General features: G+C 40.8%; 4 protein-coding genes across 9 annotated transcripts; all 4 read right to left on the bottom strand.

Moving 5' to 3' along the window:
• Positions 1-1,260: 1,260 nt before the first annotated feature.
• wu:fa19b12 (uncharacterized protein C9orf40 homolog) lies at positions 1,261-2,812 on the bottom strand. The gene is made up of 2 exons (XM_026187793.1): positions 2,296-2,812; positions 1,261-2,048 (listed from the first exon to the last, which is right to left on the bottom strand). Exons 1-2 carry the CDS (start codon positions 2,662-2,664, stop codon positions 1,887-1,889), a joined length of 531 nt encoding a protein of 176 aa, XP_026043578.1. The 5' UTR covers positions 2,665-2,812; the 3' UTR covers positions 1,261-1,886.
• A 1,114-nt stretch (positions 2,813-3,926) lies between these two features.
• Positions 3,927-9,157, bottom strand: carnmt1 (carnosine N-methyltransferase 1). Of its 2 annotated transcripts, XM_026188065.1 has the most exons (10): positions 9,106-9,121; positions 8,762-8,797; positions 8,336-8,477; positions 7,793-7,988; positions 6,286-6,455; positions 5,964-6,104; positions 5,673-5,851; positions 5,204-5,317; positions 4,714-4,817; positions 3,927-4,621 (listed from the first exon to the last, which is right to left on the bottom strand). In XM_026188065.1, exons 3-10 carry the CDS (start codon positions 8,473-8,475, stop codon positions 4,424-4,426), a joined length of 1,242 nt encoding a protein of 413 aa, XP_026043850.1. In that variant the 5' UTR covers positions 8,476-8,477; positions 8,762-8,797; positions 9,106-9,121; the 3' UTR covers positions 3,927-4,423. The 2 variants fall into 2 exon arrangements, with proteins under 2 accessions (XP_026043850.1, XP_026043849.1); XM_026188064.1 differs by having other exon boundaries at positions 6,286-6,452; positions 8,762-9,157.
• A 66-nt stretch (positions 9,158-9,223) lies between these two features.
• Positions 9,224-12,529, bottom strand: LOC113033893 (serine protease inhibitor A3K-like). The gene is made up of 6 exons (XM_026188066.1): positions 12,448-12,529; positions 11,387-12,002; positions 11,208-11,275; positions 10,918-11,111; positions 9,574-9,721; positions 9,224-9,494 (listed from the first exon to the last, which is right to left on the bottom strand). Exons 2-6 carry the CDS (start codon positions 11,994-11,996, stop codon positions 9,300-9,302), a joined length of 1,215 nt encoding a protein of 404 aa, XP_026043851.1. The 5' UTR covers positions 11,997-12,002; positions 12,448-12,529; the 3' UTR covers positions 9,224-9,299.
• Positions 12,530-12,825: 296 nt separating this feature from the next.
• Positions 12,826-15,955, bottom strand: LOC113033988 (dual specificity protein phosphatase 26-like). Of its 5 annotated transcripts, none has more exons than XM_026188238.1 (5): positions 15,614-15,955; positions 15,329-15,516; positions 14,987-15,055; positions 14,619-14,830; positions 12,826-14,528 (listed from the first exon to the last, which is right to left on the bottom strand). In XM_026188238.1, exons 2-5 carry the CDS (start codon positions 15,505-15,507, stop codon positions 14,332-14,334), a joined length of 657 nt encoding a protein of 218 aa, XP_026044023.1. In that variant the 5' UTR covers positions 15,508-15,516; positions 15,614-15,955; the 3' UTR covers positions 12,826-14,331. The 5 variants fall into 5 exon arrangements, with proteins under 5 accessions (XP_026044023.1, XP_026044026.1, XP_026044022.1 ...); XM_026188241.1 differs by having other exon boundaries at positions 14,987-15,017; positions 15,329-15,467; positions 15,614-15,951; XM_026188237.1 differs by having other exon boundaries at positions 15,329-15,955.
• Between the last annotated feature and the right edge of the window lie 465 nt (positions 15,956-16,420).

Raw genomic sequence — 16,420 nt, forward strand, 5'->3', positions numbered from 1 at the left:
CTCTAATATTTATATTTAGCTAGGAAATTTAGAAATAGGTGCAGGTTCAGTTTTATTGAAACGTCCAAACACACAAAGTCAAACTCTCTTAGGCAAACTTTCTTGTAATTTCTTCAAGTAGTCTTCAGAAAGAGTTCTTCAGGGTTCTTGAAGCACATTCAAAGTTGGTCTTTAGGTGTTTCTGCCTTTTGATCTGTTCTCTATCACCAGGATCCCACACTGCTTCAGTATTGTTGAGGTCTGGGGTCTAAGGAGGCCAATCCACGAAAGATAGTGTTCCAGTGTGGGTTTCTTTTCAGGTATATTTATACCGTACTGACATGTGTTTGAGATTATCATCATGCAAGAATAAACCCACTGCCAATCAGATGCTTTCCAAATGGTGATATGTGGTGAATCAAAATCTGTTGTGCTTTCATACTTGCATTAGTTTTGACAACCTCCACAACACCATTGGCTAAACTGCAGCTCAAAACATGACACAGCCTCGGTCATGTTTTACACCTCTCTCCTGCCCTCCTCTTTGCATTCTCATGGCAATTTCTACGGAAAATTTCAAATTTTGATTTTTCACTCCATTGGACAAAGGATGTAGAAAAAGGAGCAGCAAGACATAAGAAGACCATGAAAAAGATCCATGGACTTAGTGAAGGAGCACGTGCAGGGTTGGTGTGACAGAAGAGGATGCTCTTGATGGGGTCAGATAGAAGCAGATGTTTCACTGTGGTGGCCTCTTGAGGGAGCAGTCAACTGAAGATTCATCACTGCATCAGAGCCATTGCAGCTGATTTTCAGCTCAGTTCTTGTAATTGTGAATACATCAGCCTATGGCTGCACAATTATCCGATGCCCAGTCCACTGTTTTAAATTTAAAACCAAAGTGCTTTATAATGCAGCATCTGACCACCTGCCTGGATACGCCAACCACAGCTGTTCCCTGCACAACTGATGTTTACCAAACAGAAATGGTATGCAAAGAGAGCTGAGGATCAGCTGAATGTTAACACAAAAACCTTAACAGATGTGAAAGCATTTTTATTTTTTTTTTTGTTACAGTGCAATAAAAAATTTTTTGTCACTCTTTGAATAATCGTGACAAATAATCATGATTATCATTTTGGCCACAATACTTCAGACCTAATAAAATGTGAATACATGTGGTATGAATGTGTTACAGATGGATCTCCGCTTCCTGTCAAGTATGTGGTGTAGAGGGTGGTCAGCATTATCGTTGATAAAACCATAAATAAAACCAAACAATTAAAAGAAAAGTCACAAATATATATTTTTATTGTCAATGAATACAAAGGCATGTAACAACCAGCTCTAACTGGCAATCAGATGTGTACAAAATGTACAACCAACAATTCAGTCACACAATTTAAAAAGTGCAACCCTACACAACTGGACCAAATTTGTTCTGAAAGGCAACTACTATCTGCAGACCAAGCATACATCTTTAATTAGATCTCTAATTAGTTAGACACATATTTATATAATCCTACTCAACTGTAGGTTTGCAAAGTAAGGACTCAGCATTGAACATGGGAGATCAGTCACTGCTGTTATCAGGCTGTCTAAATGCTGGTCACACAAATCTGCTGGATCTATAAAAGGTTTGAAAAAAGTTCCACTTAGGTCTGTGAAATCTTGCATTAGACTGTTTTCCACTTAAGGGGGAAAAAATAAAATAAATAAAGCCTGTATTGCTCTACAGGGGCAGCCTTGGCAGGTTTCGGTTATCGCATCTCACCTTGATGCATTTCAAGTAACCTGTTCTTGATGCCTCTATTTGCTGAAGAACATCACATTGTCCTCATCATGTTCCCATGCTTTAAACGGGAAGAGGCAGCTTTCAATAGGCCTCGCTGTACTACCAATCATCTTCAAGTCTCCATGGCGTCAGAAGAAGATGCTTTTGACTTGTCTTTTGTTTTTGAGTGGGCGCTTGCATCTTCTAGCAGTGAAAGGTCAAGCTCAGGTAAAGGCACCCTCCAATACTGGAAGGAGTTGTAAGTGCAGTCTTCAGTGTTTGCGTCCTCATCAGCCTGAAAGGGAACAGACAGATAGAAATGTAACGTCCAAACGCAACAACGTGGCAACATTTTGTTACCTGCTGACCAATCAGTCCCCTTTTCACTGGTCTATACAGAGTACAGTAAAAACAAGTCTAGAATGTGTAAATGGTGACATCTAGTGGACACTCACTGTAATCACACCAAATTCAGTTGTATTGCATGGTCGCTAAAACTGCAGTGAACATCCCCGACTTCTGTTATATTCTCAATAACTTACTTTATCATTAGATTTGGGAACAGCGGTATCTGGCTCCTCGCTGCCCTCTCGTGGTCGTTTCTGGGAGCTCGTGACTGAAGAGCTGCGACGGTCTTGGAAACTTCCAGACGTCTGCACCGCCGAAACATTTACTGCACGCTTCCTGGCATCGTAGTGTGAAGTCTTGCGATAAGAAGCGGTCTCTTCTTCATCGAAATATTGCGGCCTCTTTCTGCAGCGGGTCCCCAGCAAAGCCAGGAGGGACGGCGGGCTCACGCCCCCGGACGGAGCCATGCTCTCCGCCTGTATGTCAACAGCGTAAAGGGAGCGGAAACACCTCTTGGAGGGAGAGTTGTGCAGCAGAGTGTCCTCGGCGCGCCTCTTTGCCATGCAGTCTGCCGGTACGCCACCGATGTGCACAGAAAACCTGAAATCCCTGTAATTGCTGGATAACACCGAAAGTGCGCAGGAGCGTGTTTAGTGATGCACGATCTCGAAATGATGAGCACCGGTAGTAGAATTATTGCAAAAAACCAATCAGAATAGAGCACTGCTTTCTAGCCCCGCCCAGAGCACCCAGTCTCCAATCACTTAACTCTCATCTACTTCCTGCAATTTACAACACTGCCTGATACTCATTGGTTTGTGTACATCAGGGTTCAGGAAAATATGTGCACTGACACAAAAACACAGACAACACTGGATGAGGAAAGCTAGGCTTTTGACAAAATCCTCCAAGTACTCACATGTGACACCGTTGTTATCTCAGTTACACTGGCTTCCTGTTAAATTTAGAGTCAATTTTAAGATCCTGGTCTTGACCTACAGAGCTGTGCACGGACTGGCACCAGCCTACCTGATCTGCTACAGCCCTATGTCCCTAGCAGGTCTTTGAGGTCATCTGATCAGGGCTTACTTGCTTTAAAAAATACTAAGAGGAGGACTAAGGGTGATAGAGCTGTGGCCCCTAGACTGTGGAACTCTCTCCCCCAAACATTAAGAACTGCGGACTCAGTAGCTGTTTTTTAAAAAAAAACAACTCAAAACTCACCTTTTTAAAACTGCTTTTGGTTAATTTTTTGCCTGTTAGCTCAATGTATTATTGGTCGAAAACTGACAGAAAAGCCTTTTACATGACAAGTGTCATGTGTGTTGTCGACATATAGAAAGCATGCACCATATTGTTAGTCATTGGTGCTAATTTCAGTCATTATAGAGATGTACTGTTTAAAGGTTGGGGAAACCTGCAGTCAGCTGAACTAAAGAAGTCACTTGGATTAATAACAAAAACCTTTCTCACACTGAAAATGCTACATCGAGATAAACAGAATCAACTTTTTGGGACACTTTATAAAGATTATAAATAGAATGTCACATTTGACCTCTGACCTCTCCTTTAAGGTCAATAGATTGATCTGAAGGTTATAATAGTGCTATATAGAGCTATTTAAAACTATGTTTGACCTCAAATAAGGTCAAACTTTCATTAAAAAAAAAAAGATTCTTCAAATTCTACTACCTTTGTTTTTATTGGCAACATTCACAAGATGATACTTGTATATAGAGATTCTAGATATCGTCGACCTGTTGTCGTCTTTTCTGTTATGTTGGTGTTAATGTATTTGAAAATGTGTTTAAGTAAAACTGAAGAATCACATTTTTAAAATGTGCGGCTTTATTTCAAAGTGTGATGACAGTCCAAAACAAACAATATAAAAAAAATATTAGATGTAGTTATTGGCACATAAAAGAGAAAAAAAAGGAAAAGCAGGCATTCACATCACATTCTTCTATCACATTCTCCTATCACATGCACACACGGAGCCTAAAAACAAAATGATGGTCTTCGTGGCCAGCAGCTGACACACAAACCACAAACACAAAGTAGCAGCCAATGGTAAGTGATTCATCTCAGACCCAGTATTTTGACTTTTGTTCAGATGGTACAGATCACTTTACTTCATATCACATCACCTTACTTCATATTACATTCCCCATTTTGAGCCACTTCAAGGTCTTGTGGATTCGGGCAGACATTTTTAAAAATATATCTGGCCAAAAGGAAAATGTTCCTTTTCCTTTGTTGTCATATTTCAGCCAAGGATTGTGCTCTTATGCTTTCACTTGGTTTTATCAAATGGACATCTTGTCACGTCGGGCTGTCGGGACCCTCTCGGCGTGGCGACTTAGCAGCCGGTGGAGAGTTTTGTAGCTGGTCTTCGTTTTGACCATTAAAGTACTGCAGCTCTGCAGGCTTCCGCACAACAAAGTAGGCACAGTCGTAAACGTATCTCAGCATCGACCGGTCGTTCTCTGTGTAGGTGGTCTGCATTGACTCCTTCTCCACCTGCGGGAGGAAGTTTAATTTGATTTTACTTCTCGAGCAAGGTTTCGGACAAGCGTATGGCTGAAGCGGTAATATTTAGGTCTTCAGGTTACCTCGATGTGGAAGCCAAATCTGACCATCGCTGTCCTAATGTCTTCGTAGCTAAGCTCAACTGAGAGCTCGTTGGCCATGTTCTCAAAGTGATACAGCAGTGGACCTTGAAAATATTAAAGAATGTTTACACTGTTAAGTTCACCGACTTAAGAGGAGAAAATCTCATCCATGTGAAAGTAAGACTCGTGTTTCCTTTCTATTCAATCAAAACAATTTTGTTTTAAAACTGAAAAAGAAAAAAAAAAGAAATATAAAGATCCCCTCTATTTATTATTATGGCTCATTTTTTCTAAACAAACCAAAAAAAAAAAGTCAACATAAATAATTACTAATGTGAACAAAATCCAGCCCTATAAAAAGATATTACAGAGTGAGTGAAGAAGATCTAATAAGGCCTTAATGGGGGGATGATAAGATGCAGCAACTATAACTAGCTTAGCTTAATGAGGACCTGCAGTAGTTATTAATAGTTTGAATACGGACACTCACCCAAGTTGATCCACACTCCACCAGGCTTAAGAATCTTCCAGATAGTTTCCACATACTCCAACACATTATGAGCCGTGTCGATGAAGAAGCAGGTAGCCACACAGTCCCAGGACTCTGCCAGAAACACAAAATATAATAATCTTTATTAATACTTATGCATTTTTTTTATTACTAATATTACTAAGGTGGACATGAGTGAGATGTATTCATCGTTTCCAGCACCTTGTTAAATCTGTGCCATCAAGAACTAAAGCAGTTATGAAGGCAAAGGGAATCCAAACCAGCAGAAGCAAAATGTACCTAATGAAGTGACCAGTGAGCATATTTTATAGTACATCCACATTGAAAAGTTTGAGTCAATTATATTGTGCTTTTTGTAGATGTAAAAATGTATACTTTCGACCAACATGAGTAAAGTTTGGTCCCCTTTTTAGAAATATCTCATAGGTTAAAGATACATTTTATTTACCTGGCTCATTGTAGACCTCCACAAAGTCCCCTGCTACCATGGAGAAGTCTGCATTTAGTGACAAGCTCTGAGGGTTGACATCAGGGAATCTGATTGGTCGTGTTTGGTCAGAGGATCGCTTGTTGTTGCTAAACTGGTGGATCCAGGGGTAGAGTGTCAGAGCATTCACCTTTTCACACCTGAATAGAGCAGCGAAGATTGACAAGGAGAGTAAGAGTAGCGATTACAGATGCAAAAGAAAATATTAGTTAAGGTGTCTGTTCAGCCTGTGCATTTCTGTGTAAGTTTTACCTATTGAGAACAAAGTTTGAGGAGAAGAGCATGAAGAAGCTCCATTCGTTTCCCTGGCACATGTAACCCAGCCGAGCTATCTCCCAGGCTAGACGGCCAAGCCCAGCACCCGGAACCAGCACGCTCACCTTAGACACATCACTGATATAATAAAATGCACAAAATGCACATATCACATAGAAAAAAACTGTGTAAGTCACATAATCACACCAAGATGTTGAAACTATAGCATGCAAAAAGCTGAATGCACATATTCAGCAACACTGACTTTCTCTTTATTGGCATGCATGTGTGTGTCCAATTTACCATGTAAGCTCCTTACTATTGATCACTTGGGAAAAGTCTTTGGATCTCTTGGATGATGGGCTTATAGCAGGAGTCCCTCTCAGCCTGGCCTGACTCACTCCAGTCTCTCACAAACTGTTTTATGGTGGACTTAAGTTTGTCCATGTCAAATGTAGAGGATGGACGAATCTTCCTTGGATCCTCCTGCTAAAAGAATGGAGACATCATTAAGTCACAGTCTTTTTTCATCTGCTCCCTTTAGGGGTCACTACAGAAGATCATGTGCCTCCATCTCATCCCCTTCCAAGCATCCTCCTCTGTCACACCAACCATCTGCATGGTCTCCTTCACTACATCCATGAATCCTATCCATTCTGGTCACACTCAATGAAAATCTTAACATCTCCAGCTTGGCCTCCTGTCTTTTTGTCAGTGCCACCGTGCTCAAACCATACATAACAGCAGGACTCACTACCATCTTGTAAGCCTTCCTTTTCACTCAAGCTGCTGTTCTACAGACCACACTGGGTGAGGACTGGGTGACACTGTTCACAAATCACCCCTGACCCTCATCTCCACCCACTCCACCCCGCCTGCACTCTCTTCCCCATGTATCTTTTGCACTTTTCAGTGCTTTGGATGGTTGACCCCAGGTATTTAAACGCATCCACCTTCACTACCTCCACTCCTTTCAGATTCACCTTTCCAGGTAACTCCCTCTCATACACACATGTAGTTGGCCTTGCTTTTCTACTGACTTTCATTCCTCTTTTCTCCAGAGCATACCTCCACCTCTCCAGGCTCTCCTCCTCCTCCTGCTCTCTACTCTCACTACAGATCACAGTGAAGTCTGCAATAAATCATAACTCATGGAAACTTCTGGTTGACCTCATCTATTCATCATCACTGCAAACAAGAAAAGGCACACCTAACTCCAACCCATCATTAACTCTTACCTCAACCTCACCACTGTCTTGCTGTCCTCATACATGTCCTGCACCAGGCTCATATACCTGTCTGCTACTCGTCACAGCTCCCATCTTGGCACCCTATCATATGCTTTCTCCAGATCCACAAAGACACAGTGCAACTCCTTCTGACCTTCTCCATAATCACTCTCAAAGTAAACATCGTACCCATAGTGCACTTTCTCACCATGAAGACATACTGCTGCTCACAGATCATCACATCTCTTCACACCTAGCTTCAACAACTCTTTCCAATATCCTGGCTCATCGGCTTTATCTCTCTGTAGTTGCTACAGCTCTGCATAGCTTGTTCTTGAAAATCAGAAGCAGTAGACTTCTTCATTCCTCAGGCATCCTCTCACTCAAAAGATTGAGTTAAAAAGTGCACTGCCCTCTCCTGCAGACATCTCTATACCACCCAAGGTAAGTCATCCAGCTCAAACTGCCTTTCTATTCTTCATCTCTTTCATAGTTGTCCTCACTTTTGCCTTACTAATCACAGGAAAAAGACAAAACACTAGAAATAGCCAGCTCTGGATCTGTGATTACAGTTCATACAGCAGATTTAAGTCATACCCTCTCTCCGTATTCCATGTTCTCAAACATGTGGAGGCTGTGGTGGACGATGGCCTGCAGCACCTCCTGGTTGTGGTCCGCACACTGGCCGATCCGGTCCAGGTTGGACAAAACGTGTGGCAGCAGATTCTGGTGGTGCTGCGGAAGACTCTGAAACTGACGCTCCGCGCGTTTGACCTGCTCCTGAACATGGATCCTGGCAGGAAGACACAGAGCTGAGACTCAGGCTTCACCAGCTACACTGATCACCATAACCATACTGTGCACAAGGTTCACTTTTTTTCTCTTTCACTGTATTTAAGTGTGTTGTGAGCAGTGTGAAAGGCAGAAAGGGCTGATCAAAAGAGGTCAAATGCAGCGAGCAGAGTTGGTTCAAAAGTAGGTGTCGCAATTTAACGTTTAAATACAGTTTAAACACATCAGTAAGCCTTTTTTTTTCTCTTTAGACTTGGTGTTCTTCTCTATGCTATTATTTGCTAACACTGCCATGTATTGACACAAAACACCCGCGGCCTGTCTTTATTTCAAAAAACCTTTTCATACCTGTAATATCTAAAAGCATCAATTATTCTCCAGAAATGTTTCCTTTCCAGCCTGGCCTCCTCCTCCGGGCTGTATTTTATTCTTTCTTTTATATAATGTGGTCCACCTTTAGCTCCTTCTTGTCCTGTTGTTTCAGCCATATCTTGAAAAAAAAAAAAAAAAAAAACCTTCACATCCAATCAAAGCGAGGCAAACTTCTTCTTCTTCTGATTGGTTTTCAGCGCAGCAGACTCTACGATGCGCAGTGCTGCCACGTAGCGTCAGGTGACTAAACTACACCTTGTCTTTAAAAAAATCTATAAATTAACAATTTATTTTAAATAAATACAATAAATAAATACAATATTATACAAATATAAAATAAATACAGACAATAATGCAACTCAGCTCAGTAAAAGCATTCTGAACTCAACTCAGAAAACTTACTCTGTTGGTAAGAGCCTAATCCCTGCTGGCATGAACCTTTCAAGAGAATAAATAAAATGTATTTAATGTAATAACATGTAATAAACGCTATTTGTACTCACAGTCAAATTAAATGTGAAATATTGAAATGACTATTTAGTCTTTTCAGTCTTTTTTGACATAAAGTGCAATAGTGCATGACTTGATAGTTTAAGATGTATGCATCTTTATCTCACGCCTTTTTTGGTTTTCCATGTGCCTGGCCCAGAGGTTTCCAAGTGTGTTAGTGCAAAATCTATGCATGTTACACAATAACGCATCATTATTAATAAAGATGATTGAAAACATGCTATATTATTGTTTACCCCTGAGAAAAGCTGATGCTGGGAATCCTGTTGTTTGTATTTTATCTTCTACTTGTCAAAAACAGGTAGAACAATACTAAAACCATGCAGTCATAAAAGAAGAGACATGACAAGTGAGTGTTTTTTGTTTTTGTTTTTCTGAGTATTTTATGTTTACTGCAACAACCGTGGAAGAACACAAAGCATTTCCTCCATCAGATGTTTGGGTTAATAATCTTTCCCATGAAAACAATGTTTTCTGTGTTACGCTCAGTGATGATGACCATAAATGGGCGGTTAAACTTCAAGACCGGGACAATCCGGTAGGAGAAGAGCATGATACCGATGCCTGTAGCAGCTGCTGCTGTGGCTCCAGCCTCATCAACATCCAGGGTGGCTTGGTGTACCACCTACAGCGCAGTGGAGTGAGAAACATGTGAGAGGATTGAATAAAAGGGAGAAATGTGTGTTTAATAACACTGTCCTTACCTCTGAGACTGCCAGTTTATGCCCCTCTGAAATACCGGTCAGATTTGCACTATCACGAAACATGTCTGCCATTCCCATTTCAGTCAGCACTTTGTTCAGTTTGTAGGAAGTCTTGATGGAGAACTTTGGCACATATATGTTGTATCTCCTAAAAATTGTGAAAGGAATCAATAGTATTGATATTCATCCGGCAAGCATATTCAGGGTATGACAAAATATTTTTACTCTTCTTGAATTCTTAGTTTTTGCATGTTTGTCACACTTCTGTTTCAGATTATCAAACAAATTTTAACATCAAACAAAGATAACCTGAGTGAATGCAAAATGCAGTTATTAAAGGATAATTTCTTTTATTAACAGAAAAAAAGCTACCCAAACCTGCCTGCCCCTGTGTCATAAACTGCCCCTCCTTGTTAAAACATGAATTTACTGTGATTAACCACACGATTAAACACAATTTCATAAGCCACAGCCAGGCCCGATTACTGCCAGACCTGTTGAATCAAGAAATCACTAAAATAAAAACAGTCTGACAAAGTGAAGCTAAAAGATCTCAAAAAGCAATACATCATCTAAAGAAACTGCTGGAAAACTAAGTCAGTGACACCTATCAGTCTGGAAATAGTTACAAAGTTTTTCCAAAAAGTAAATAAATCTTGATGATCCCCAAGTATTTCAGTACGTGGACTGACATGACAAAGCTGAAGTTTTTGGAAGGTTTGAGTCCTGTTACGTCTGGCATAAAACTAAGACCGTGTCCATGAAAAGAATATCATAGCAACAATGAAACATGGTGGTGGCAGTGTGATGGTCTGAAGCTGCTCTCCTGTTTCAGCATCTGGGAGACTTCCTGTAATTGGTCGAACCATGAGTTCTGCTCTCTACCAGAAAAGTCTGGGGGACAATGTTTTGCACCCTGAAGAGTTATGCAGCAGACGATCATCTGAAACACACGAACTCAAATCCACCTCTGATTGGCTCCAAAAAAACAAAACAACATAAAGGTTTTGGAGTGGTCAAGTTGAAGTAAGGATTTCATGTTTTTAAAAAAAACCCTCCAATGTGTTTGAGAGTGGGCCAGAATCCCTGCAAACGCCTGACTGCACCTTGTGCTGCCAAAGGTGGCCCAAGCAGTTATTAGGTTTAGAGGGGAATTACGTTTTCACATAGGGATGGGTGGGAATCGGTAGTTTTTTCCACTTCATAAATGAAATCATCATTTAGAAACTGCATTTCATTTTTACTCCAGCTTTCTTTGTTTAATCTTAAAAATTTTAAGTATATGTAAATATGATGGACGTGTCTAAACCAAGAAATTAAGCATGATTTGAAATTCTACCCAACCTCTGCTTCTTCCATTTCAGCCATTTGTTGACTTGGCCCGGGCTAATGGCGTTCTCCAGCGTTGCCATATTATCAGGCAACATCAGCAGCATGGAGTGGGTGCCGTTGAAGGGGAGGTGGAGGACTGTTGTGTTAATGAGCTTGTCATCATAAATATCAACATCCTCTTCCATATTCATCATCTGGACTGGAACCTGGAAATGTGACAGTTTATTGGAAAACAGGTTGAATTAGGCACAGTGATGTATAATTATTCCAACTAATCTCCGTTCTGAATCAGCTGCTTGAACCTGAACGTTCTCCGCATGGAAATGGTCGTCTGTGGTGTCCTGAGGATCGAACGGAGTCTCCCACTTTCCTGTTTTGCGGTTATAAGCAGAAATAAATCACACGTTACAGATGACACATCAAACTTAAACCTTGGAATAAAAGAGAGACCAGCCAAATCTCATCTCAGTTGACCTCTTACCTTTAAAGTATATGTAGCTGATGAGATACATGACTGTGTTTACATCCAGGCTCTCAACCAGCTTGTCAATCTTCCCATTGGTCTTGGTCTCCACATAATTGTTGATGGTATTGACACTCTCCGTGGCTTGGGTGAAGTCAACATTAAACCCTTCGGCAAAATAGGACTGCTTCAACACCTCCAGGAACTCGGGTTGCGGCTTAAAGCGGTTGTCCACGAACACGGCAGTCCCCTCACTGGTGTCACCACTCTTTGCGTTTTGCAGGAGCGTACGGAAGGACTGATCTACATCTGCTTGCATGAGCTGGGAACTGTTGAAACCTAGACCACTGAAAAGCTGCTGGTGGGTCTCCCCCCGAGCTCCTACTGACAAGGCAGCCAAGGCAGTAGAAATACTGACTGGTGAGAAGAAGATGTTTTTGCCTTGAAAGTCGGCATGAGCTGCTAACTTTCTGTACAGACGGAAGGCAAACTCTTTGTTTGCTGTGGACACCTGTGAGAAGCTGCTGTCAGTTTCTTGGTCTTGATCGGCATGGCCCAAATGGTGATGGCCTCTACCCATGCAGAACACTGCTGATAAGATCCAGATAGCCAAGGCTGCATGCATCATGGTCAACTGAGACAAAAGTTCACAATCGATTGCTTGTTCATGTGGGTTATGCAATATTTGCTCCTGAAAACAGTCAGTTTTGCTCTTTCGTACTGTGAACTGAGTTTCTGACCAACACGCTATGCTGCAACAGTTTTTGCTAAATTCCCAACAAATTTCTGTGTTTCTTTATCTCCTCACTCATTTGAAGCAGAGGGGCCAGATTTAATCCCTAATGTTGCCTATCAGAATTTACTTACGTACATTAAAATCCAAATTGGCTGTTTTGTGTATGGGCTGGTTAAATCTGTTTATAGACGTCATGATACTTAGCTGCAAATATTCAGCGTCATTAAGAAGAGCTTAAAATCAAAGTTACAACTTACAGTCTACAGATGTTACATATTAAAGATAACCGTGCATCTGATGGCGGGACAGTTAAACATGCTATTAAAAAAAACATATCGCTTACCTTCTTCTGGTTGGAGCTCACTGTATGTATTATCAGCCACAGAGAGTGAAGCTGGACAGAGGGAGACCTTCTATTTATGAGGACGATCAGGCCGAACTTTGACTTTGTTTGCTCTTTGTCTCAGCCTCTTACTTGCTCAACCTCTGCATTTGTTCCGTGCAATGACTCCCCTGTAATCATGGCATCAAACTGAGTTCACACAAAATGCACAGAAAAGCCATTGTTTGTTAACGCAGGGGTACAAAAAATGCCATAGGTGATCACTAATCACCAGCTGTGCTGTACAGTATAGCAGTTGAACTTTGATATCACCCTGTCAACACTGATGTCAGAGAGAAATGTTTCTCTGTTGTGCAATGAAACACTAAAACACTTTTGAAAAGTTAATTTCTTTATTTATGCAACAGCTATTGGTCGAGTTAAAATTTCAGTGCAGTGCTGAAAAACACATTTAATATTTGGCCACCATGGAGCCACATTACTGTGCAAAGGTCTTGAGGTGCCCATTATTTCTTAGTATTTTGTTGGGAAAACAGTTATTGAAACAAATGCAAAAATACATGTTAATACACTATATAAGGCAAAACAGAGCTTAACAAAGCTTGAATGCTAATATTTGGTATGACTACCTTTACTCTTCAACACAGCCTGAACTGTCTTAGGCTGCTTTCTTGCGTTTTCTGTAAGTAGTCTTCAGGAATAGCGCTTCATGCTTCTTGAAAGACCTTCTTTGTTCTGTTCTCTGTCAAGATGATCCCATACTGCTTCAATAACGTTGAGTCTGCATGACTGACAGTGTTGCATTGTGTGTTTTTCTGTCCAGGTAAGTTCTGACTGTGGCGGAAGTGTGTTTGTGATCATTGTCATGCTGAAAAATGAAGCATTAACAAACCAAATGCTTTCCAGATGATATTACATAGTGGGTCAAAATCTGATGTGACTTTTCTGTGTTCATTGGTTTTGACAAGATCATCAACACCACTGTCCTAAATGAATGTCCAAACCATGACAGCAACTCCATCGTTTTTCTCAGCTCTCTAGTGTGCCTCTCTCCTGACCTTCCTCATACATACTGGCAACAATTTGAACCCAAAATTTCAAGTTTGGATTCATTCCATAAGACTTGTTGCCACTGATATTCAGTACAGCTCTTGAGTAATTTGGCAAGAATTAAAAATGGCATCTTAACAGATCTCAGCCTTCCAATGAGAACATTTCTGATGAGGCTTCAGCGAATAGTAGATGGATCACCTGAAGTGCCCAAAACATAAATCGGGTCAGGATTTGTTCCTTTTTCCACAGACAATGACTTTCAGATGCTGCATCTGCTGTAGATAGCTTTTTGTATTTTTGGCCTGGCACTTCTCCTTTAGTTCTCACACTGGTCCATTCATTGAGTTAGGTGCCTTTTTTATACTGAAGTGATCCATGAGTCAGTGTTAAATGGCTTAACAATATTAGAAAAAAACAACAACAACAACACATTCCTCTGAAAATGGTCAGGTAGAAGCGGCCGATGTCCAAAGAAAGAGCTTCAGAAAGCCTACAGAACTATTGATCAAGACCACGTTTAAAAATTACGAAAAAGGTTTGGTTCCTCGAAAGCGGCATATAAAGAAATCGGTGGTGGCTCAAAACTTTTCCACAATATTTATGTAAATTAAGCTGACTGCTAAACATCTTGTAAAACATCAGTCCATTTAACATGTACAAATGTAATGTTTTTATCTTAACGTTCATAACAATGAAGACCAAAGAAAGGATCACATGCTGTAAGACCCCAAAGTAAAACGCAAGAAATCTTTCATGCAACACATCATCTTGACATTAAAGATCAATCTTCTGGACCCGTGAAAGGTGACTAGTAATGCTGTTAGACTGGTTTCAGCGATGTTTGCCAAAGAGCTGCTCGTCCAGTTTGATGAGCTGTCGAAGGAAACCTCGGTTAGGAATCACACCACGGCTCTCTTTCACAGCACAAATAGCCTCGACGAGAGTGAGGTTCTGCTTCAGCATCAGGTAAGCCAGGACCAGGGTGGCAGAGCGGCTCACTCCTACATGACAGTGGACCAGCACTTTGCCTTCACAGAGAAATATTAGATTAAATTCCACACATCAAATCCATTTGCCTTTGAACTGTATTTATATCATTTTTAACTTTCTCCTCTTACCTCCTCTGCTCAGACCTCTATGGATAAAGTCTGCTGCTGCCTGGAAGTTGACACTCATGTCATAGTTACAGGAGTCATGAGCCTCTACGCCCATGTAGGTGATCTTCATTCCCTCATAGATATCTGGTTGTCCCTTACGATTACTGTGAGCTGCGTTCAGGATGTGAGTGATGTGATTCTTGTACAAATCAGCCTGGTTCTCTGCACTGTGTCTGGAAAACACACCACTCTGTATTCAGACAGTAGGTTATACGGCATGTATGCAATATTTCATCGTGATAAACTGATCCTTAGAAAAACACTTTAAGCATGCGAGTTCGAACATTCGAGACGTGCTTTCATGCCAAGGCATCAGTGCAAACGCTTACATGGCGTTGTTGTAGTTTATGCAAGTTCCCACTGTGGAACGCAGCAGGACAAGTGTCACGTTACTCATTCTGCATTTGAATCAGATTTATGATCAGCTCCTCTTTCACGTATGTGGAGTGAATCCAGGACTTTTATTGATTTATTTGAGTATTTTTACTAAAAGTATCAGATGACTCTCTCAACACAAGAAAAACATTTGGAGATTTAGAAGTCAGGAAGTTTCCTCAGAGTCATAATCTCAATTTGAATCTGCTGTATATAAGTAAATACTGACGCTAGAGGAATAGGTGCAGTTAGATTATGTCAGAGTTCATCAAAAGAAATAAAGAGGAGTTACTTACTGGTCACCAATGTACAGCCTAGGCCACACTTCATCTGCATGACTGATTATGGCTTTGCCAGTATACAAGAGTTTTTCCAACTCAAACACAGCTAATCCAGGTGAACTCAGGTCAATTTCCAATTTCCGCGGAGGCGGCTCTGCATTCCACCACACAGGAAGTTTTGATGTATAGGACATTGCTTTTTTCTGTCGACATGGCAATTTTATCTTTTGTAATGGTTTGTTAAGGGTAGGCAAAAAGTTTAAAAGGTGAAAAGGTTATGAAAGAGTTTGCCGAGACTACCTTTTACAGCTTCGCTGATGAAGAAAACTGCAAACAGACTATTCCACAGTTGGTCGTCTGTAACCAGTGACTCAAGTGGAGCAGGCTTGTTTGGCTCAGATTCACACACCGGAGGGTGTCCTGTGTGTTGTCAGGCCATTTGACCCTTGAATTAAATTAGACTGCACTTGGAGCCATCATGGGCGGACATTAATGCTTTTGCGTCCAAATAGCTGTCTATTTAAAGAGCTCAATGCAGGCCTGCAGCTGAAGGCAGTGTGACCTCCAAGCACCAGTTTCTACTTGAGAAAAATAAGCAGCCTTCTCATTTTTAAAACAGAACAACATTTAGAAATGTTGTATGACTGATACCTAAACCGTCTGATATTCATGTGTGTTCGGTAAAGGCAAAGCAAAAACTAATTTGATCAAGAGTTAAAAAATATACTGACATTTAATCATTTTTCTGCCCCCCCCTCCCACATTTCACTTGTGATCTTTTCACCGTTTATCAGGCAAAATTCCCCATCCTATGTTGGAAACATGCATTACATCTAAAACTACACAGCGAGTTGCATTTGAGCAGAAGGGGAAATAAACACACAGAAAATGATTTTCTTTTCCATGCAAACCTTGTGATATTTTTATATTTTTTTTCTCCTAATTATATAAAACCCATCCTCTTAAATATGGCACTTTTTGCTAAAACACATCAAGAATGTCTGAGGAGGGAAAAACAAAACAAAACATACACACACGATAATGGACAGTGATGCGCACACAAAAATCAGTTTGATATAAACATAGATTTGTCCTCATTATCAAAAG

Source organism: Astatotilapia calliptera, chromosome 12 (genome assembly GCF_900246225.1).
Source record: "Astatotilapia calliptera chromosome 12, fAstCal1.2, whole genome shotgun sequence".
Lineage (NCBI taxonomy): Eukaryota > Metazoa > Chordata > Actinopteri > Cichliformes > Cichlidae > Astatotilapia > Astatotilapia calliptera.